Source organism: Eschrichtius robustus, chromosome X (assembly GCF_028021215.1).
Source record: "Eschrichtius robustus isolate mEscRob2 chromosome X, mEscRob2.pri, whole genome shotgun sequence".
Taxonomy (NCBI): domain Eukaryota; kingdom Metazoa; phylum Chordata; class Mammalia; order Artiodactyla; family Eschrichtiidae; genus Eschrichtius; species Eschrichtius robustus.
Window position 1 is genome coordinate 16870273 of NC_090845.1, and position 24003 is coordinate 16894275.

Consider the following 24003-nt stretch of genomic DNA (forward strand, 5'->3'; position numbering starts at 1 on the left):
ATAGGTTTTAATACTGAGATTTGGCCTCACAGCTTATCCATTCCACATTCCAAGAGGCAGCTGTAGCCCTTTTGGGCACCAAATGCATAAGGTTGGTTGACTGAGGTATAATTTATGCCGTAAACCACCCTTTTTAGGTATGCAGTGCTAAGAACTTTGACAAGCAGAGTCACGTAGCCACCACCACAATCAAGCTAGAGATATTTCTATCACGCCAGAACGTTCTCGTGGCCTTTTATCATCAATTCCACACCCCCCCCCCCCCCACCCAGTTCTGATTTATTTTCTGTCCCTGTAGTTTTGCCTTTAATAGAATACTGTATAAATGTTCTACATGTATGGAATCATAATATGTAGCCTTTTGAATCTGGCTTCTCTCACTTGCATAATGCATTTGCGATTCATCTGGTTGGTTTTGAATGTACTGGTAGTTCCTTTTTATTATTGACCAGTATTCCAGAATCTACTGGAGTACTTACTGGTCTGATCGAGAATAACCTCAACTGTTTCAAGGCTGACTAGAATACTAGCCAGATTTTGAATGGTCTCACACACACATAAGTCAGAGCAAGTGGAAAATCACTCACCATTAGATTTGAATTGTAACTGCAGGTGATACAATTCTTGAGTTTTCTGTTCTAGGGTTTGCCGTAGAAGATTCTGGTAGTCTCTCTCTTTTTGAACTAGATGTTCCAAAAGTCTGGTTTAAAAAAAAAAAAAACAAAAAAGCCATCCTCCAGAGAGAGCCTAATACCATTCAATTCAATTCAAACATTTGTTGAACAGAGGCTTAAAAAAAAAAAAAAAAAAATGGCACAATCCCAATGGTCAGTCTAGTTTCTTCAAAGTTGTGTGATCAAGTTCCAGCCTGTGCGTGGGCACCTTTCTTGTGCTTCCTCCCCTTGTAAACAAAGACCAACGCTCAGGGCATGGGTATATTTTGTCTCAGAATGTATCATGAACCAAAAGATGACCTGATGGTGATCAGTAGAACTCAGCCAACTTGTCTCCCTAAGTCAGGTCAAGTCGCTGAAACTAGTGGTCAGGCCCTTCCCTCCTCACCGGAGACTAAGCCAAGGAGAGAGAAGCCCTGCTGCTGTTGGAACAGCTAGGGGGAAGGAGGAACTGCAGGAAAGACGCTGCTTGGAAGGTGGGAGGGACAACACTTACCCAAGACCGCGCTAAACGCTTCACGGGGCTTGGTCTCACAGACACTACTCAGGACAGATGTGTTACCCTCGTCAGCATCACTCAGGGCAAAAGGTGCCTTCCTGCTGTGCCCAACAGCAGCTAAGGCATCTCTATCCTACAAGGGCAGGCATGTCTGTAGGAGCTGTGCGTCTGTCAGCCATTTGCAGTCAGGTGCTGGCTGCTGTCTCATTATTAATTCTACTGAGATGGAAGATAACAATATTGACCCTGGAAAGGAATAACCTTTGAACCCATATATAACATTTTATGAATTTGGTGATTATAGACCTTACCAGAAACACATTTTAAAGAAGTGCTAAGTACTACTATCAACTTTCACATGTGTCATTTTTTCAAAACTTAAAAAAGCTTTGCCACCACTACCAGTTAATTAAAACTCTGGGCCTTTCTAACAAGAAATGATTAGATCTGCCTAAAATTAAACTTCAGAGATCCCTAGGGGTGTATACAACTTTTCTTCCGAAATAGGTACGCCTGACACCGTTTGTCCCCGTTAAATTTTAGCATTCCCAATGACCACTGGGCAACAAGGCATCATTTGGAACCAGTACCAACTAGTTTGCTAAGCCCACTGACGACGTGGTTCCCCAGAGCAAATGGGAATCATTTTGTTCATTTAACAAATATTTTTTTTGAACACCTACTATGTGCCTGGAAATGAACAAAAGAGCCCAACTCTTGCGGGAACCTCACGGCAGTGCCAGGGTCCGCTGTCTGGGAAGGCGGTTCACTAATGCCTGCCTAGGGATCATGATAAAACACAAGGGAGAGATTCAAAGAGGAGAGGGCAGACTTCCTCGGGGTCAGGGTTATGGGATACCTGCCCATCGACGCAGGTGCTAACTGACCCCCAACTCGGCTACTTCGGCAGGGGCGGGCCGCAGATGTCCCCCCGAGTTGCTGGACCCACACACCATGTCAGGGAACCCATCTCTGTAGAGACAGAGAAAACTCCGAGATGCTGCTGCCTTTAGTACGGCTCGTGGCAAGGCACTCTCTGTCTCTGACTCCTAGCATTAAAAAAAAGGGAGGCATCCTTCTAGTCCCCCAGCTGAAGCTGAGACTGTCTCCTTGCGCAGTTCCTTGGGGCTAAAGATGCTTTTCTGAGACCTGGGTGAGGCACTCGACCACTGAGTTGCCGGGCTGGGCCGGGTCATTGTCCCACCCCTGCCCACCTGTTGGTCTCCTGCCTGAGCTTGCTCAGCTGGAGGCTCAGATGCTGCCGGTGGAGCTGCTGGGGCTGGGCCTCCCGGGCAACTGCTGGAACGGGCCCGCTCCACCCACACGCCGCCTGCGCCTCGCTGCCGCGTGGGTCTGCCGGGGGATAGTGCTCTTCCGCCTCATCCGTGTCCTTGTCCACCCCTTCGGTCTCTGAGGCGGCCTCAAAGTGGGCTTGGAGCTCTGTGGAATCACGGAAGAAAAGGACCACGGTTCAACAAGGCCAGGGCTTGGTGTAGCTTACGTCCCGGGCCAGCAAACGAGGCTGTTCAGAGGCCGGCCAGGCCAATGCGACGCTCCGTCAGGGGACTGCTGACTTTATAAAACGGAGGGGAGACTATTTCACTTAGCTCTGCAGTGAAAAGATGGTCCCCACCACTTCACAGATAAGGAAACAGACTACAAGGTGTTAAGTTAGTTAGCCAAGGGCAGTTTTAAAAAGGGACAAGCAGGCTTCCACCCGGGCCCGTGTTTTTACTACAGACACTTTCCTGCTTGGACTGGGGAATAATGAAGTCCTGGGGTTTAACAAGCCACTCCCAGAAGCTGAGCCTGGGCAGAGTGCATTCAGGGGAGCAGGCAGAGGATGACAGGGAGGGAGCAAAGTAATGAAGTGGCAGTGTTAACCGAAGCGCCGCATAACCTCCCTTCCTAGGAAGAAGGCACCGCAGAAGGAGAATCAACTTGGGTATTCAGCTGCTCTAACATTTCAAAAATAGAGCCTATAAAAGCCAAAGATTTCTGCAGCTACCACATGATGATTCTGAGAGAGGAGACTGAGCCGTTAAATCGTCAACCAACTAGGAGGCATTGCTGAGCACGCAAGATGATGCACTGTAGGATCCAGGCCGTCAGGCTCAGTGCTCCTTTGAGATCCTGAGTTTAGTCTACCTGCGGTGCGTGCTCCTCAGTTATGCCTGGGGGCATGTAAAAACACATCACCAGGAGATGTTCTTAGAATCACAGAATCTTGGCCCTAAAGGGGTCTGTGACATCATTTACTTAATTGCAGGGACGTATATAGCCAAGATGGGAAAGGGAGAGCAACAATTGGTGAGTACAGAGGACCTGTCTGACCTTTTCCATAGCCACCTGAAGTTGACCTTGACCGAAAAGAGGGCCCTTACCTGGGATGAGGATGGTGACTGCAGCCTGCACCGCTCGACGGATGATGTTGTCCATTGCAAACATCCAGTGGGGCCTAATTAAGTGGTTCCTCAAAATTTTATTTACCTACAAATCACAAAAATCCAGATTTCTGGTCCATTGTACTTTTAAGAAATAGTTCTTACTAATTCGAATTTGCTTCTACTCTGAGATAAAGGGTTAACCATGCTTGCCCTGAGTTTCTACCTGACTTATGTTTCTTCTGGACTAAGTCTTCCTTTAACCTGACCCCAAGTCACACGGGGGTCTAGGGGACAGGTACAGAGATCGGAGCTACCACATGGGCCTCTTCGTTGTTTATTCAACGAACATTTATGAAGCATCTATGAAACCTCAAGCTCTGTGTTGGGGACTTGAGACACAAAGCTAAGCCAGACATGATCTTGGGCCTGGAGCAACTCACACCTGTCGGGCAGACACATAAGCTTAAACCCCACACCTACCCAGCTGGCAGATGCCACTCGTTCCCAAATCCTACACTCCTGCTCTCCGTGGCCAAATGCAATCAGACCAGTCACTTGTACACACATATTCAGTGTTTAGAAAACTGCTGACACTCGGGATTCAGGCGTAAACAGGTGAGAAGAGATGGAGACTACGGGGGATGATGGCAATCGAACTCCATGGTCTTGGCTGTGAGCCACTTCAGTGGGCTTCCTACCTTCTGGCATGTTCTCTAGGGCCAAATGGAGCACTTACAGCATCCTGAAATCCAAAGAGTACCAGATGAATCTGACTGATGGACGAGCTGTCAAAGTCCAGGTCCACCTTTAGCTTTGATATCGTGGATGCCATCACCCTGTGCTCCGGGCAGTGGATGAAGTCTCTCAGGATCGCAATTATTCGCTTGATGTGGCCGACTGAGAGATGCAACTCTTCTGAACTCTGATCACCAACCCCCCACCCAAAAAAATCAGTCACTGAGTAATTCAGAGAGAGGGAGGGAAAATCCAAGAAGTACTGTGGGCAACGAGATTAACCAGACTGTCCATTATCCATTTGCTGATGGAACTGGGGACTTCCCAGGTGAGACATGGCCTCTGGTCCCGGAATTTCCTCCATATCCTTCCTGTTAGAGGGTTATGTGGCCCCCCTCTCCTCTCTGGCCCGCAAACAACAGAACTAAGCCCCTCAAGGAATGGTCTGCCATCCTGCTTAACCCCTTGTAAACCACCCTCCACCCCCAACAGGCCTTGTCAGAAGGCACAGTTATAGTGGGCAGTGGCCTCTTGCTAGAAGGACCTTTTCCCATCCAAAATGAGTTAAAACTCAAATATTTCCATCCGTAACCTTTCTTCCTAAAGCGGCTGTTCTCCCAGCTTCTGCGGGCAACTGGTGCAGCTGGGGGTTAACTGGGCTTTGTGCTGCCATTTGGCTTGCTTTCCACCAGGAGGCAGCACTGCCCCATCAGTGCCTGGTTTCACCGCACTGTTACGCAAATGCAAATTCAGGCTTCAGTGGAGTCTTTTTTTTTTTTTTGTATTCTCTTTTGTTTTGTTGGAAAAGGGAAGGACGTTGGGAAATACTTAGGGTGGTTACTGTAACTGTGCAAATGCTCTAGGGTAGCAGGAACACCAGGCCCATTTGGACCTCTTCTGGGACCTGGCCTTGGGCGGAGGGGGTGGGACTGCAGCTCCCGCACTCGGCCTGTACCTGGGCCACGCACTCCTGCAGGTTGGAAGCCACCTGGTTCCGCTGCTCCCAGAGGATCCTGTAGAGGATGGCACGGCGCTCGCTGTCCTTGCGCAGCAGGAAGAGGCCCGGGTCCCTGTCCTCCAGGGACGAGGCTGCGCTCTGGTCCTCTGAGGCCGAGCTCTCATCAGGAACACTGCGGACAAACGCAGGCGACAATCCCCCGCCTCCCAGGGACACCGTGGGGGAGGGGCTAAGAGGTGGCTCCTCCGCAGCCCCTCCCTCAAGAAGATGCACCAGTGTTGGGGGCGAGGGGAAAGACGGGGAAGGGAGGAAGGGCGAAGGAGGGGGGTAAGAGGGAGACAATAAGGGCTGACAGGGGCGGGAGGAGGAGGAAGCAGGAGGGAAGGGGAAGCAACGAGGGGGAGGAGAGGAAGAGGAGAAGGAGAGGGGAAGGGACAGAGAGTAGTGACCTCACTGCCCTCCTCACTCTCACCGTCAGTGGCCGCCCCGGCTGCCCTACTGATCGTGCAGAAAGGAAGCGAAAGCCCTTCACGGCCATCTGGATTACACCTGGGAGGGACTCTGTCCCCTGAGGGGTGGGTGGCCGTACCTGAGCAGGTGGCTGAGCCGGTGCGTGGGCGGCGGGGACTTCTCGAAGAACACGTAGGGCTGGGCATCGGAGTCCGGGGAGACCGAGCCATGCTCGCTGCTGCTGCCGCTCCCCATCAGCTCCCCCGCCAGGGGCAGGGTCAGCGTGGCGCCCCGGGGACCCTCTGTGCGGGGCAGCCAGGGATGGGGAGGGTGAGCCCCAGGCAGCCCCTTGGGCCACGTGACCCACCCAGGGGCCTAAGCCTGCGCTGCTCTAACTGGGGGTGCAAGCGATCACCCAGGGATCCTGGGGAGATGGAGGTTCTGCTTCAGCGGGTCCGGGATGGGCCCTAGACTCTGCATTTCTAACCAGCCCTTCGGACACGCTGAGACAGCGAGTCGCTCTCTGGGTGCAAGATGCTGAGCCACCATGTCCCAGCTCCCGACCCCATCCACACCGGGACCACTCATATCACTGCCCGGTAGGACCTACTGCCCCAGAAGGGGTTGCTTGCTTCGGTGGCCTGCAGGACAGACACCCTTTAATCAAGGTCGGGAGCAGCACAGGGTGACAGGCCAGGCTCTGCAAAACCCCAGCCAGGGTACCGCCCGCCTCCCTCCCTGGCGCGATCCCAAAGGAAGGCTTTAACGGGGCATTGGGAATGTGAGGGTACGTCGCTGTCACCTATGGGGCTCCCTGTGTCTCCGTGTCCCACACCTAATGCACCAGCCCCACCGCTCTTCACAAAGACGGGCACCATGTGGGAAGCTCAGCGCTCGGGAGAGCTGTCACCCCAGCCATCCCGGTAGGCCTCACCTGCCGACTTGAAAGCAATTCGGTTCTTCTTGCCCTCCTTGTTCACCTGCCTTAAGAAACCCTCTTGGAGCAGCCCAGGAGCGGTGACACGTTTGTGGGGGTCAGGCTCAAAACAGGATAAAACGAAGGCTCTGGCTTCAGCTGAAAGGGTTTCCGGAATCTCAGGGTGAATCTTAAACATCCCCACCTGCATTGAAGGGAGAGGTGACCGATGGAACAGTGTGGTCTCGGGCAAATCCAGGTGTACATACCTTCCACACAAAGCTCCTGTACCTGCCATCCTAGGAGGGGCTGATGATGGCTTCCAACAATGGCCTCAATGACTGGTATCCACGTCCTGGCCCCGGCTGGCCTCTGGGGACTTTGCTTTGCCCAGTAGATTGTGGGGGAAGTGATACTGGTGGGGGGTTCAGAGTCTAGGCCTTAAGAGGCCTTGGGGCTTCTGCTCTAGTCCTCTTGGAGCTCTGAGATCACTACGCAGGGAGGATGCCCAGGATGAAGGGCCACGTGTGAGAGGCCCTCCGAGAGCATCGCGCCCCAGCCAAGCCACCACACCAGTGAGCCCAGGCAAGAGCAGCGGAAGAGCCAAGCATCAGCCCACAGAATTGTGAGAAGTCAAAGGTGATTATTTTAAGCCTCTAAAGTTCTGGGGTCGTTTGTTACGCAGCAGAAGGTAACTGAGATGAGTCTTGGATGACAGGCTGCAGCAGGAGGCTCTGAGGGTGCTCAGAGGCACCTGTGGTCTGTTCCTCGATACACAGGGCCACCGAAAGACACCCGCACACGTCTCAGTCTCTACGCGTTCACAGCCCAAATCTCCAACCTCCAGCTGTAAACCACAGGCAGAGCAAAGCTGGAGGCTGGTAACTCAGGGCCCACGCCCTCATCCCCACGGGGTGCAACTGGCTGAGGGAGGCGGCGCTGCCCTTTCCTGTTCAGGCTCCTGCTGCAATTTCTGCTTCAGCTCCACTGCTGGCCAGCTCATCATCGTCCTGCTACAGGCTCTCCGTCCCTGCGCCCTGTAGGGGAGCAGGAGTTGGGGCTGAGTTGTCACGTCTCACTGTGACATGGGAATGCTTCCACGAGCCCCGCTCATCCATCCTGCGTAACTGTTCCCGTCGGGGATGGCTCTCCATTCATCTGAGGCGTTGTCATCTTTAAAGTTCAGTCTTCTCCTCATCGTGTCCAAGCCCACCCAATGAGCCAGGAGTGGAAGCCATTCTGTCCTCCAGATCCACCCCATTCCCAGCTCCTCGGCAACCATGGGGCTGGCGTGGCCTCCCCTGCCCCCTCAGTGAGACCGGGGCGCTGCCGAGAGCAAACTGCAAGCCTCCGACTTCACAGCCTGAAGTCCCTGGACCAGGGGCGCACCAACCGCTTCTGACACGCAGCTCCTCATGGGCAGGATGGAGAGTTTGGCATTGAGGGGAGGGGGAAATGGGGCATTACTATCCACTGGGCACACATGGCACTTAAACAGATGAATAATTTCCAGCGATCTGCTGTACAGTGCTGGACCTTGAGTCAACAATACTGTTATGAGGGTAGATCTCATGTTGTGTTCTTACCACAATAACACAACATTTTCAAAAAACGAGTTTTGGAGTTTGAGAACACTAAACACTGGATAGAATTCAACCCACAAGATCTGAAATGCAGGGCACATTCCAGCTGGCACCCCTCGCCTGAGGGGTGGGGACATAAGAGCACTAGGGGGGTCCAGAGACAAAAACTCAGGACAAGAACTCAGAGAGGAAGGGAGTAGCTTCTCCCCGGGCTCTCGAGAAGAAAAGAGCAAACATGGGCACTATGTTATTTATTTATTTTTAATAAATTTATTTTTGGCTGCGTTGGGTCTTCATTGCTGCGCGCGGGCTTTCTCTAGTTGCGGCGAGCGGGGGCTACTCTTCGTTGCGGTGCGCGGGCTTCTCACTGCGGTGGCTTCTCTTGTTGTGGAGCACGGGCTCTGGGCGCGCGGGCTTCAGTAGTTGTGGCACATGGGCTCTAGAGCGCATGCTCAGTAGTTGTGGCGCACGGGCTTGGTTGCTCCACGGCATGTGGGATCTTCCCGGACCAGGGCTCGAACCCGTGTCCCCTGCATTGGCAGGTGGACTCTCAACCACTGTGCCACCAGGGAAGCCCGCCAGCTGGTATTTATTCCGAGGCCTGTAACTGAAGCTGCAGGAAGATCTTTGCCAGCCCCAGGTGGGTCCATCCTAGACAGACATGGAAAGGCTGGAAGGTCACTGCTGCCTGCCAGCCGCGGTGTTCAGGGTCTTGTTGGGATTGCAGGCGCCAGGAGACACTCGTCAACTTGAGATCTTGGCTTTAGGGCTACCTGACAGCCGCTGGGAGGGTGGGAAACTCAGAGAACCTTCTGCAGGGGCTGGGCTGAGGAGTGCACCAAGGCATCACAGCACAGGGCGTTCAGAACCCGCTGAACAGGCTGCATCCAGCTCATGGGCAGAGCCCTGCACTCGGGCCTTTGAGTTCCTTCTGCCGAAGAGACTGAGCCAGAGGGCCTGGCAAGGATGCAGGCGGTGAGGCTGCGGGGCTGACGGGACTAGGAGGCCACCAGGCTTGGCAGAGAAGCAGGAAGAAAGGCCTCTGGAATCACGTTCCATCAGGCTGCTTCCATGTACTGCGACCTTGTCATCCGTAAGCAGTGGCCATTTAGCCTTCTGGGACCCTGCTCTCTTCTTTCTTATCTTTGGGGCAAACAAAAGTGCTCTGTGGAAGGTCAGTGCTGGTAACAACCTCTGAAGGCTACAGCTGCTCTTCAACTTCTCCAAGCGTCCACGGAGCCAGAAGCCACAGACCTGACCTTGGATACACTGGCTGTCCTCGCATCAGCTTCCCTTGGGCTCGCAAGCAAGCATGTCCCTTCCCAAGGGAGCATGTCCAGCGTAAAGCCCCACCCGTAGGGCCAGTCAGTACCATGTGGGCCTCAACACACGGGTCACCCTTCCGGTCAGCTCTGGGAAGGCTTTTAGAAGGACAAAGGAGACAGCATCTGATACCCAAAGTTCCTCCTCTCCAAATCTAGACAGAAACCTGTCCTCCAAAGACACTCACCCAACGCGGCCCTTGAGCCTCACCCAGTGTAAGAGCACGTACAGATTAACTGAGAAGCTTAACTCCCTCAGTTGGAAAGAAAGAAAGAGACACCCCCCCCCCCCCACCTTTCTCAGAGCATTCACCTTAGAAAACCTGTCATTCTAAGTTCTGTGTCTCTCTTCGAGATGCATGGAAATCTTTTAAAAAGCCAAATAAGCCTCTTGCCAGAAATATCTTTCTCAAGGACCTGGGAGCCATCTCTTTGAAATGCCACCACCGAGGAAGGTGGCGCTCCGATGTCCGGGTTTCTGTGGGAAAGCAGGAGCCTAACTTCAGTGGAGCCTTTTGCTCCAAAACTACCTCCTGTCCTAAAGGTTTGAGAAGTTGATCTTTCCTTTGGGTAAAGCCAATTAGCTAACACAAATGGTCACCCTAGTTGTCAGGGGAACCTCGGGTGAACTCCTGTGACCAGTGGTGCTGTCTAGTCCTTGCACCTGAGGACTAGCTAGCACTTCTCTTCAGAACATGGATATAAAGGGTTGCATCTGCTTGGCTATAGGAAAGGCTGAGTTCCGCTTTCCAGTCTCTTAGCGGATTGCCTGTGACGCACATCACATTCTGATTTTATGCTTATTCAAAAATAAAACAAAACAAAACAACCTGTTTGCTTTCTCTTCCACCTTTGTGGAGAGGTTTCTGGATTGGGAGATTTTTGATTTGAATTGTATCTCTCCAACACCAGCAACCTAAATCATCCAACATGTCTTACTTTGAACATTGCTGCCTGCGGTTCACCGAGCTCATGGAACGGAGGCCTGCTGGTGGCCATCTCAATGATGGTGCAGCCCAGGGACCAGATATCAGCCGGGGCACCGTACCCACGAGGTCCTCGATCAATAATCTCGGGCGCCATGTACTGCAGAGTGCCTACTGGGAAAAAATACAACAAAGATGGTGGGCACCATATTGTTTAAAAACTAAGTGGACCGTTAGTAAACGAGCGTGTGAACTTTAACTCTCGTATTAATGACATACGGGGGCTGGTCTCATGCGTAAATGATGTCATTGCATCTCTTCATTGACCAGAGACATGCAACATGCCTTTCTTTAACACTAGTCACGTTGACAGAGGATCACTCAGCCCCTCGAAGGATAAATGGGCCCAATCTAATTCAATCAACACATATTAGTGCATGGCAGATACAGGGGGACCAGAATGTAAGAAATGTGGTGCCTGACCTTTAGACGCTGCCTAGTGGAGGAGACGTGGTGACGAGGAGGGTGGCGACAAGGAGGGTGGTGACGAGGAGGGTGGCAGTGGTGATGCTGAGTGTGGTAAGTGCTCTAACAGGTAAACACAGAAGGCGCTGAGAACACGGATGGAAAAGTGCTTGATTCTGCCTGGTTTGAGTCAGGGGAAGCTCTAGCTGTGTCAATTTGGGTCTCTGAGAAATATACCAAGTCAGAATTAGACATACAAGAGATTTACTGGGAGAAGGGGTATGACGGACGGATAAAGGGGGAGGGAGCAGGCTGGGCAAAGGGAGCTGTCAGACTGCAGTGCGGGTCTGACACCCGCGAAAGGAGCGGGAAGGAAGCGTCTCTGATGGCAGAGCACCTCCGAGACAGCTTTGGGCAGGCCGCCGGGGAGGCCCTGACCCACAGCTGCCCACTGGAAGAGTGCCGCACTGGTTCTAGTACCCTCACCATGCTCGGTCATTGGCCAGGAGCAGGCAGGGCAAAGCATGACCTTGCCATGAACATGGTGGCCAATCCAAACGGGTGGTGGCTGGGCTGCCAGTGAAGTAGACTCCTGCCATGAGGCTCGAAGAGGTGGACAAAGGAACAGGAGAACTTTTAGGCAAGGTGAAGAGCTCGAGCCAAAGCCCGTGGGTGTGAAGTATAGAGTGGACCCAGGAGCGCTGTGTGTTCTGAAGGCTCTGGCTTTGGACTTCCTCCTGTGGATCACGAGCCACCAGGGGCTGCCACAGGGAAGGTGGTGATCGGGGCGGGGGAAGGGGTTGTTGGAGAGATGGGGCAGGGAGGTCAATCAAGGGCTCTAAGAGTAAAATCTTTGGTTTTCCTTGAAACTAATCCTGAGGAAAGAAGAAAGAGGAAAGGGGAATGTGGAAGCAACAGCAGCAGATGCTATGTGCTGGCAAAGAGGTTTATAATAAACAGCAAACTCAGAAATGATATTGGCCATGGTGTGAATAGAGAACACCGATGCGCAGAGAAATTCCAGTCTCTGCCTCAAGATCACACAACCAAAGTAGGTTTCCTGAGTCTTGATCAATGAAAACAAAGGGCTCATTGGTTAAAATAAGCTTGCAGATGCTACCTACTACTTCACCCTCCTCTTGAACATCCAATGTCTTATCAGCTTCTTTCCTATGAGCATTTTAAAGGCTCTAGGACAGCTCTGACCAATAGGATGTTCTGCAATAATGGAAATGTTCTATTCTGTGCAGTTCAGTATGGTAGCCACTAGCCACGTACGACTGTTGGGCTCTTGAAATGTGGCTGGTGACACTGAAGAAATGAATTTAAATTTAAAAAATTTTTAAATTTTATTTAATTCTTCCTTATTTAAAGTTAAATATACATTAGGTTGTATCAGTGAGTGCAAGAAATCAGCAGGGCAAAAATGATGGCTTTGGTCTCCCGAGCTGAAAGCCTGGTGGGGAAGTGTTCAGTTGGCTGCAGGGTTGGGCAAGATGGAGGCTCGTAGCACTTGTTGCAGTGTCAGGAAATCTCAGAGCCCCAGGAAGGGAACTTTCAGTGACACCACATCCCCTACAGGCTCCTACTACAGTGAACAACAGAGAGAGAGAACCTGGCAGGGAATGTGCCTTCTAACTAACCCATAATTCATTAACTTAGGAAAGACGTGACACTGTGCTGTTTATTAAGCTGTTCTCTCTCAGCTCTGCTACGCTGGGTCTGGGACTGTGCAAACCACATTTCTGCTTTGCCTGCTGCTCCCTGGTGGGTTGGGAGGGGGTGGGGGAAGAGAGCGTGCCTGCGCACAAGTGACAGGAAGGAGAGGTTAGTTAGCAAGCGTCACTTTGGACCCTCAGTTGGTTCCAGTAGCAGCGCTTGGCTCATTACCAGCTTTTTTGTCCCCCCATACTTCCAGAACCGGCCTCATCTTGCCCCCTCAGAGTTACGTGCTCCAGCCCAGTGGCACCCCCCCCCCCCCACTGAAAGGTTTGAATCCCACACTCCCCTTTGCTCCCTCAAGCCCTAGGGATGTAGGTTGCTTTCTGATAACTCAGTCCCAGGAAACAGTTCTTTCAACTAAATTCTCTCTGTAAAAATAACTGGGGTGATTCCAATTTTCCTGCCTGGATCCTGACTAATATAATTACTAAAAGTTAATTCTTAAAAGAGCACGAAAATAAACTTAGAAAGTTATGCAGCAGTAGAAAATAGCACCAAACCAAATTGCAATGGCTTATTGATCCTGACTGAATAACTGTCCTTAGTACAACTGTTTCACAATTGGAGGATTAGTCTGCTTAATGCTAAATTTGGAGATTTTCTTTATATGGAACCATAGTGAACATCACTCTTTCTAAAGGTAGGGACTTAGCAATGACACCCACATTAGTTATTTACTGCTACATAATAAATTACCCCAAAGGAAAAAGGAGCTGGAGGAATCGGGCTCCTGGACTTCAGACTATACTACAAAGCTACAGTAATCAAAACAGTATGGTACTGGCACAAAAACAGAAATATAGACCAGTGCAACAGGATAGAAAGTCCAGAGATAAACTCACACACCTATGGTCACCTAATCTATGACAAAGGAGGCAAGAATCCACAATGGAGAAAAGACAGTCTCTACAATAAGTGGTGCTGGGAAAACTGGACAGCTACATGTAAGAGAAGGAAATTAGAACACTCCCTAACACCGTCCACAAAAATAAACTCAAAACATATTAAAGACTTAAATGTAAGGTCAGACACAATAAAACTCTTAGAGGAAAACATAGGCAGAACACTCTTTGACATAAATCGCAGCAAGATCTTTTTTGACCCATATCCTAGAGTAATGAAAATAAAAACAAAAATAAACAAATGGGGTCTAACTAAACTTAAAAGCTTTTGCACAGCAAAGGAAACCATAAACAAAACAAAAAGACAACCCTCAGAATGGGAGAAAATATTTGCAAATGAAGCAACCAACAAGGGATTAATCTCCAAAGTATACACACAGCTCATGCAGCTCAATATCAAAAAAACAAACAACCCAATCAAAAAATGGGCAGAAGATCTAAATAGACATTTCTCCAAAGAAGACATACATATGGCCAACAAACACATGAAAAGATGCTCAACATCACTAATCGTTAGAGAAATGCAAATCAAAACTACAATGAGGTATCAGCTCACACCAGTCAGAATGGCCATCACCAAGAAGTCTACAAACAAGAAATGCTGGAGAGGGTGTGGAGAAAAGGGAACCCTTCTGCACTGTTGGTAGGAATGTACATTGGTACAGCCATTATGGAGAACAGTACGGAGGTTCCTTAAAAAACTAAAACTAGAACTACCATATGACCCAGCAATCCCACTCCAGGGCATATACCCAGAGAAAACCATAATTCGAAAAGATACATGCACCCCAATGTTCATTGCAGCACTATTTACAATAGCCAGGACATGGAAGCAACCTAAATGTCCATCAACAGAGGAATGGATAAAGAAGATTTGGTACATATATACAATGGAATATTACTCAGCCATAAAAAAGAACAAAATAATGCCATTTGCAGCAACATGGATGGACCTAGAGATTGTCATACTGAGTGAGGTTAAGTCAGACAGAGAAAGACAAATATCATATGATATTGCTTATATGTGGAATCTAAAATAAGGGTACAAATGAAACAAAACAGAAATAGAGTCACAGATGTAGAAAACAAACTTATGGTTACCAGGGGGTAAGGGGGAGAGGAATAAATTGGGAGACTGGGATTGACATATACACGCTACTATATGTAAAACAGATAACTAATAAGGACCTATTGTACAGCACAGGGAACTCTACTCAGTACTCTGTAATGACCTATATGGGAAAAGAATCTAAAAAAAGAGTGGATGTATGTATAACTGATTCACTTTGCTGTACAGCTGGAACTAACACAACATTGTAAGTAAACTATACTCCAATAAAAAAAAATAATTTATTGCATGCTAGGAAAAAAAATTAATAAATTATCCCAAACGTTAGCAGTTTAAAACAACAGTTATGATCTCACACAGTTTCTAATGATTGGAATGTAGGAACAGCTGGGCTGGGTAGATCTGGCCCAGGGTCTTTCATTAGACTGCAGCCGAGGTGTTGGCTGGGGCTGCAGTCATCTGAAGGCTAGACTGGGGCTGGAGGATTCACTTCCAAGCTCACATGGGGGTTGGGAAGAGCCTTTGTTTTCTCACCACATGGGATCCTCCATAGGGCTGCTTAAAATATGGCTTCCCCCAGAGTGTGTAATCCAAGAGAAAGCAAGAGGAATGCCACACTGCCTTTTCTGACCTAGCCTCCAGGTCACACACCACCACTCTGTCCTAATCTATTCACTACAAGCAAGTCACTAAGTCTGGGCAGTGTTCAAGGGGAAGGGAATACAAACAAGGCTGTGAATACCAGGAGGTGAGGATCACTGGGGGCCATCTTGGAGGCTTCTGGCCACAACATGTGACTTTCAATTAGCACTCAATGGCTTACAAAGCATCTCCATGTAGAACTGTCCATCTGACTCTCACAACTCCATAAGGACAGGCAGAAGAGGTATGATGTACTGTTGTTCCCATTTTACATATGGGGAAACCGAGGCTCAGAGAAGCTAGGGAATTTGTTCAAGCTAAAGCCCAGGTCGCCTGTCTTCAAGTTTGGAGCTACACACCATGACATCCCTGATCTAAGTAATGGATCCAGGAGAAGCACAACTGAAGAAAAAGCTGCCTGATTAAGAGCAGCTGATGCAAGAATTTCCAAAGCCATAATGTGACTTCTTTCCATATAACTTTCTTTCCATATTAGGCCCAGGGCGATAATAGAAAACTGGGTGCTCCATTCTATTTACTACTGTATTCATAGGGAAACCATCCAGTCACAGCAAGCAGCCAACAAAGAGAGATAGATCCACACAACTATTTCCAAGAGTCAAGGGACCATCCCGGGGCAGCGTGCACATTGTGGGTGTACATCAGCTGTACCAAAGACTGGCTTCTGTGGAGAAAACCAAGTGAAGATGCCATGGGGGTGGGGGAGCAAATGAATGGAGAAATCCTGGAAACGTTGCTCGCCTTAAATCTGGCTCTCTTAGGGGTTTCCTATGGTCCCTCAGGTATCTACACGGGTGCAGGGGTGCAGAGTTCAGGACAACGTGATCAGGAGACCCACAGGCGTCAACCCAGTCCCCTTGGGACATGAAATCCATTGGGGGCTCCTGGACAAGTGCCCAAGAAGGATTTTCAAATTATCAGCAAAGAAAAGACATGACACGGGACGATAATTTAGGAGTTTTGACTGAGGGGCCAAGATACGATCTGGATACCAAGACAAGGGGTGAGAGAGGGACCACAGACGCATGTTTCCACGGGGGTCTCAGAAAACTGGTTACACAAGCCGTGGGCCCCCAGCCCAGGGGCCTCCCACCCAGATCAAGGGTTAAAAGGGGTGAGAGAGCAGAGCCTGCGCTGGGAGGTCTACCCTCTCTCGTTACAGGTGTTGGGGATGAGCTGCCCCCAGAAGGGTGCGGGCCCATGTCGACTCAAGCAACTCAACATCCGCCCAGGATAAGTGCACTTGAAAGGAGGCCACACATGTTTGCACCTTCTACAGTCCCCTTGAGACAGTATTAGAGCCCAAAGTTTCAAAATTTAATATTAATAAAGTAGCGAAAAGAGAAATAAGGTACAGCTTTCCATGCCCCTGGGGTCACCCCAGTTGCCCTGCCCATGGGATGGGTCTGGAGGGAGGGGCCACCACTTCCTCCCAACCCAGAGCCTGTGAGGGCTCCTCACTGGGCCCACTCAGAGCCGCATATGTATGTGTCCCCTGCTAAGAAGCTGCACAGAGGACTGGTTCCCATGGGAGCAAAAGCAGCTGACAGCAGCAGAGTGGGGACCATATGGTCTGGGAATATCACCACACCCTCTTTGACAGCGGGTAGAAAAGGGACACCAGATGCAAAACCCGTTGTAGAAATATGGCTTTAGGCTCTTTTTTGTTTTTTTGGGTTTTTTTTGGCCATGCGGCTTGCGGGATCTTAGTTCTCCAATCAGGGATCAAACCCGGGCCCTTGGCAGTGAAAGTGCAGAGTCCTAACCACTGGACCACCAGGGAGTTCCCTGCTTTAGGGTCGGCCTGCCTGTCTGTCTATCCATCTATTTATTTATTTATTTTTGGCTGCATTGGGTCTTTGTTGCTGCGTGCGGGCTTTCTCTAGTTGCGGTGAGTGGGGGCTACTCTTCGTTGCGGTGCGCGGGCTTCTCATTGCGGTGGCCTCTCTTGTTGTGGAGCACGGGCTCCACGTGTGCGGGCTTCAGTAGTTGTGGCACATGGGCTCAGTAGTTGTGGCTCGCGGGCTCTAGAGCACAGGCTCAGTAGTTGTGGCGCATGGGCTTAGTTGCTCTGTGGCATGTGGGATCTTCCCAGACCAGGGCTGCAACCTGTGTCCCCTGCATTGGCAGGCGGATTCTTAACCACTACGCCATAGGGTCTTTTTTAAAGGGAATCCGGCCCAAAGACAGCCTTCCAGGCCTGGTTCCCTCAGTAGAAAAAGATGGAGGGGTAGTTATAATGTGCAGGGTAAAAGATCAGGGTGAGGAGGCAAGGGGTAGTCAGCCAAAGGAGAGGCCCCTGTCCAGGACACGGGAGTTATATTTAGAGGGATCCGGCAGCAAAGAGTTAATAGCAACCATCAGCCAGACCCAGAGCACAGGAAGCCAGCTTAGAACAGTGCTAGTCAAGTGACAACTTTCTGCCCCTTTCCTCTCCTGCCCACAGCTGGTGAGTAGGGAAAGAGGTGAGGGAGGGAGCAAAGACCGACACCCCGACCAGCGGGGACGGGGAGAGGAGTCTGCCCTTTAAATGAGGACGAGCGTGTGGATGAGTACAGGCAGAGCCCGGAGATACTGCAGGTTCGGTTCTAGACCACCACAATAAAGTGAATATGGCAATAAAATGAGTCACGAGTTTTCTGGTTTCCTAGTGCATGTAAAAGTTATCTTCACGCTATACTGTAGTCTATTAAGTGTGCAGTAGCATTATACCTAAAAAAACAACGTACAGACCTAAATTAAATAATACTTTATTTCTAGGGACTTCCCTGGTGGTGCAGTGGATAAGACTCTGCGTTCCCAATGCAGGGGGCCTGGGTTCGATCCCTAGTCAGGGAACTAGATCCCATGTGCATGCCGCAACTAAGAATTCGCATGCCACAACTAAGGAGTCTGTGCGCCACAACTAAGGAGCTGGCAAGCCACAACTGAGCTGATGAGCCGCAACTAAGGAGCCCGTGAACTGCAATGAGGGAGCCCGCCTGCCGCAACTAAGACCCGGTGCAACTAACTAAATAAATAAATAATACTTTATTGCTAAAAAGATGCTCACCATCATCTAACAACACAGGATTGCCACAAACCAATTTGTAAAAAAAAAAAAAAAAAAAAAAAAAAAAAAAAAAAAAAAAATGCAGTATCTGCGAAGCACAACAAAGCAAAGCGCAATTAAACAAGGCACGCCTGTATATCAGCCAGAACCTTTTCAATGACTGGATTCAGACTTCGTTTGCTTCTCAAAGTGCCATTAAGACTTTCTCTTTCTTTCTCCAAAGACGACATACAGATTGCCAACAAACACATGAAAAGATGCTCAACATCACTAATCGTTAGAGAAATGGAAGTCAAAACTACAATGAGGTATCACCTCACACCAGTCAGAATGGCCATCATCAAAAAGTCTACAAACAATAAATGCTGGAGAGGGTGTGGAGAAAAGGGAACCCTTTTCACTGTTGGTAGGAATGTAAATTGATACAGCCACTATGGAGAACAGTATGGAGATTCCTTAAAAAACTAAAAATAGAACTACCATATGACCCACCAATTCCACTACTAGGCATATACCCAGAGAAAATCATAATTCAAAAAGATACATGCACCCCAATGTTCATTGCAGCACTATTTACAATAGCCAGGACATGGAAGCAACCTAAATGTCCATCAACAGAGGAATGGATAAAGAAGATTTGGTACATACATACAATGGAATATTACTCAGCCATAAGAAGGAAGAAAACTGTGCCATTTGCAGAGACATGGATGGAGCTAGAGACTGTCATACAGAGTGAAGTAAGTCAGGAAGAGAAAAACAAATATCGTATATTAAAGCATATATGAGGAATCTGAAAAAATTGGTATAGACGATCTTATTTACAAAGCAGAAATAGAGACACAGACATAGAGAACAAACGTAATGATACCAAGGGGGAAAGGGGCGGGGTGGGATGAATTGGGAGATTGGGATTGACATATATACACTATTGATACTATGTATACAATAGATAACTAATGAGAATCTACTTTATAGCACAGGGAACTCTATTCAGTGCTCTGTGGTGACCTAAATGAGAAGGAAATCCAAAAAAGAGGGGATATATGTATATATATAGCTGATTCACTTTGCTGTACAGTAGAAACGAATGCAACATTGTAAAGCAACTATAATCCAATAAAAATTTAAAAAAAGAAATAGGGATTGATAAAATTAAAAAAAAAATTCTCTTTGTTATCTAAGTGTGGCTGGAAGAGTCACGGGAAAGGACCATTGCCCTGGGCAGGCGTGGGAGACAAAAATAAAAATAAAAATTACACCTTTTGAGTCCGACAGGCTCAGCATGTTAGCTATGCACATAAACTTGATTCTCTCAAAGGCTCCTGCGAGCTCTAATGACCAGGGACTTCTAAGTGCAAATTAGTATTTAGTTCACTAATGCAGACTTCAGTTGCACTTGCTATGAGCCAGGTACTGGTTAAAGCACTTCATCAATATTAACTCACTTAATCCACATAAAAACCCTCTGAAGTAGGTATTATGAGCATCTCTGTTTTATATACTTATGAAGAAACGGAGATACAGAGAGCTTAAGTAACGTGCCCAAGGTCACACAGCTAGCAAGTGGTTGAGCTCCTGTCCCGAGTTCCATTCCTGGGTATCCACCGGAGAGGGATGGAAACATCTCTCCACACAGAGGCTGGTATGTGGATGTTCACGGCAGTATCATTCACCACAGCCAAAAAGGGGAAACAATCCAAATGACCATTAACTGGTAGATGGATAAACAAAATGTGGTCTATCCATACAATGGAATACTATTCAGCCAGAAAAGGAATGAAGTACCGATACACACTACATATAGCATAGGTGAACCTTGAAAAGATTATGTGAAGTGTAGGAAGCTGGATACAAGGGACCACATATTGTATCATGCCGCTTATAAGAAATCTCCAGAGCAGGAATACCTATACAGAGAGCAGGTCGGTGGTTGACTGGGGCTGGGGAGGGCATGGGGGTTGACTGCAAGGTGGCACCTTTTGGGGGTGACAGAAATGTTCAAAAATTGGATTGCGGCGATAGCTGCACAACTTGGAAAATTTACCATAAATCATTGAAATGTGCACTTTAAATGGGTGCATGTTACGATATGTGAGTTAAACCTCAATAAAGCTTCTGCAAAACCAAAAGCAAAGGGGGCTGACCCTGGCCATAATGGCCCTTCCTCCTGTTCTAGCTGGTTTACACCTATGGTGAAAAGCCTTCAGAGGAACACAGGAGGGGAGGACTTCGGGCCAGGAAGTTGTCTGAAGCCTTTGTCTCTCCTTCCAGGCTCCAAAAGCCTCCGGGCATTTGCGTGGAAACGCCCCACCGTGCCCACCCGCACCCAATCGGACTGTGGCACCAGCAGCTGAGATTTCTTTACAGAACCGCTCTGTTTTGCAAAGAGTAATTATATGCAGGGGAATTTCCTACCCCAAATGACACCCCTTCTTTATTATCCCCCAAACACCCCTGCATTATTTTGCAATGCAAAATTCATGCCTCCTCAAGCCAATTACTTGGGAAAATGTGATACGCAATGATGAATTATACATGCGTTTTCTTTATGATTTTTTTTTCTCCTTGGGGATGGTAATTATGAGATAAATTGTTGGGGGTTTTATGTCTTGGAATAACTCTTTGCCATATCAGAGCCCCTCTTGCTACATATTGCTAAGCTAATTGGTGGCTTCCAAAGAGAAGGACAGAAGTCATTTTTAATTAGGCTAGTAAAAAAATATGCCAGTCATACATACATACATACATACTCACTGATACATACATGTTGAGATATATATATTTATATCAGAAACAATGAATGAAAATTCAATACACTCTTTGGGAGATTCCAGTGGGGTCCTTGGTGTAATAGTTCCCCATTTTGAGGTGCATGTATCTCCTCTGGTGTTACAACTGAGAAGTCATTTCTGATGCATAAAAGTTCTCTTTAGATAGAGAACGAGTCTCTATCGTGGGCGTCCAGTGGCTGACATGACAACAATTCTCTTGTTGAAGAAAAGTCTTTCAAAGCTGAGACAATTATTCACCAAAACTAAGGGCAGGTCTGTCCACTCTACAGTTTGGTGTTATAGGGATAGAAAACAATCATCTGTCTTTTATAACTTATATCGGAGCTATAATATTATAAGCGCTGTTTCATAATTCCATCAAGCAAGATCTTTGTGATGCTTTCATTACACCCTAGGGGGAGCACAAACCTTTACTTAAATCAAAATCAGTACTTCTGGGCTTCCCTGGTGGCACAGTGGTTGAGAATCTGCCTGCCAATGCAGGGGACACGGGTTCGAGCCCTGGTCTGGGAAGATCCCACATGCCGCGGAGCGACTAGGCCCGTGAGCCACAGCTACTGAGCCTGCGCGTCTGGAGCCTGTGCTCCGCAACAAGAGAGGCCGCGATAGTGAGAGGCCCGCGCACCGCGATGAAGAGTGGCCCCCGCTCGCCACAACTAGAGAAAGCCCTCGCACAGAAACGAAGACCCAACACAGCCATAAAAAAAAAAGAAAAAAAATCAGTACTTCTCTCCAAGGATCACAGTTTCTGTTTTGCTTTTAAATGGGAATTACAAAAAGCCATAGGTAGCTTTTGAGCATCATTCTACTCACTGGTCGTGTAAATGGAAAGCTAGCTGGCAATTTTATTCTACCCTTTGAATCCAGTCCCTCTCAACACATAAATGATTCCATCACTGACACATGGAAAAGAAAATTCAATTGCTCAAACCCACTTAGAATACCAAACCCATCTTAGAATACCCTAAAAGAATCAGCCTCTCTTGGAAACATAATCATATTAAAGCACGAGGTACCAGAATTCCCTAAAGTACAGGCTATTTTTATAAAAGACCGATAAAATGTTCTACTACGTTGTCTGAGGGATACTGTTATTCAGAATTACCCACGATTCTGAATAATGTGCTACTAACTTAGAAGAGATGCTGCCATTTTGCTGACTGGTTAGAAACCCTCGGAAAACCTCAAGCAGAGCACAACACCTACTCAACCTTGGAAGACAAGGAAGAAAGTAAGGCAATCTTGTTGCCACAAATAGCTAAGTGCATCATTATGACAGAGTTCAAACACTTTGAAGTTGGGGACGATACACCGTCCACTTCAACTACCAGTTGTCCACAGTGCACACAGGTGCTTGGTGAGTAACTTCCAAAGGACTGCAGTTGCAGCAAGCCTAACTCCAGGATGGCGACCCCACGCCAAGCTCTGTTCTGCTTACCAGCAAAAGTCTCTGTACATGGATTCACTCCTGCAAGACGTTTAGAGGTGCCGAAATCGGAGATTTTCACCACTCCGCTATAGGTATTCACCAGAACGTTATCACCCTTCAGAAAAGGAAGAACATCAAATGCTTAAAAGACAGATTTAAACAAACTAATGTAAAACAGACTTGGACCTTAAGAAATGGTCATGTGTCTCTAGGAAGACTAGACTCTGCTCAGTCCTCTCCCCTCCGTGAGCTGGTCCACCTGCAGACACTCCAGCAGCTCATGTGATCTGAGATGCAAAGTGAAATCTGATTGGCTCAGACAAGCAAGTACCTTTATGTCTCTGTGCACAATCTGGTTTTCGTGGAGATACTTGAGGCCTTCCAGGATTTGCTTGGTGTAGAACTTGATGGTGGGCTCCTTCATCGGCCCCCATTTTGATCGCAAAAGAGCCGAAAGGCTTCCTGGAAACGGACACAGTAAAAAAAAAAAAAACTCATCAGGGCGATGAAGAGTCGATTATAAGGGTTCAGGGAAACACAGTGAAGTGATGTTTCTAACCTAATGTAAGCACTCGCGCCCACATCACTGTATCTGGGCTAAGTGCAACATCTTTCCTCCCTCTCTGTTGCCTGTTTCCCAGATGCACAAGCAGCGCGGCCAGAGAAGGGACGGGACGTGAACCAGCATATCAGCCCGACCAGAGGTGCAGGGTGGAAAGGAATCCCTTGTGACCCCCGAAACACAGCCAGGCCACCTTCGGGCTTAGCTCTGTTCAGCTGCACAGAATCAGGAAGAGAGCGCAACAGTGCTCTCTGAACTCTGAAGGGCTGGCCGGACGCTGCACATCCTGCACGAGCGTCCAGCCATTGGGCTTGGGTCAAAGCCACGTTTTATACCTCACCCTGAAATCAGAGGTGGACAGGGGCAGAGTGAGGGGCCCTTAAGGGAGACAGGGGCCCGAATCGGAGGAGGTTGGGGCTCTCTGTCCTCTCTGTGAGAAGCTCCCAATGCCAGGTCCCAGGGGCAGGACTGCCTTAACACCCACCCCGCCCCGACCCCAATTATACTATTAAACATTGAACTTTGGGGCCAGAAGAAAACCTCCCTTCGCTGCCTTCTGACCATGTGTCTCAGAGATTATTGTCCAGGCGCTCAGCATCAGCTGTCACCCTTACACAGTGCTATGGGACCCTGCTATGCCTCAGTTTCCCCATCTGTAAAAGGGGAGGTGCACATCTATCTCCAACTCTGCGGTCATCCTCAGACCTCACGGCTGGAACACCAATCAGTATTTTCTGCTAGACTATGAGCAATCTGAGGGAAGAAGAAACTGTACGTTATCATAAATGTAACCCTCAAAATCTAGCCCATTGCCTGGCTCTTAAGATATATAGTTAGGTTTTTTTTTTTTTTTTTAATTTTATTTATTTATTTATGGCTGTCTTGGGTCTTCGT

At 48.6% G+C, this 24003-nt stretch overlaps 1 protein-coding gene across 1 annotated transcript in view; it reads right to left on the minus strand.

The window, feature by feature from the left end:
• The window catches only part of MAP3K15 (mitogen-activated protein kinase kinase kinase 15), a 147301-nt gene that overhangs the window by 1335 nt on the left and 121963 nt on the right, over window positions 1–24003 (minus strand). The window contains exons 17-27 of the mRNA XM_068532581.1: window positions 22879–23009; window positions 22557–22662; window positions 10464–10621; window positions 6638–6824; window positions 5843–6005; window positions 5251–5425; window positions 4297–4482; window positions 3558–3663; window positions 2504–2613; window positions 2388–2443; window positions 588–700 (exon numbers count right to left, since the gene is read on the minus strand). Coding sequence (XP_068388682.1) covers window positions 588–700; window positions 2388–2443; window positions 2504–2613; window positions 3558–3663; window positions 4297–4482; window positions 5251–5425; window positions 5843–6005; window positions 6638–6824; window positions 10464–10621; window positions 22557–22662; window positions 22879–23009 — 1491 coding nt within the window. The remainder of the gene's footprint in view (window positions 1–587; window positions 701–2387; window positions 2444–2503; window positions 2614–3557; window positions 3664–4296; window positions 4483–5250; window positions 5426–5842; window positions 6006–6637; window positions 6825–10463; window positions 10622–22556; window positions 22663–22878; window positions 23010–24003) is intronic.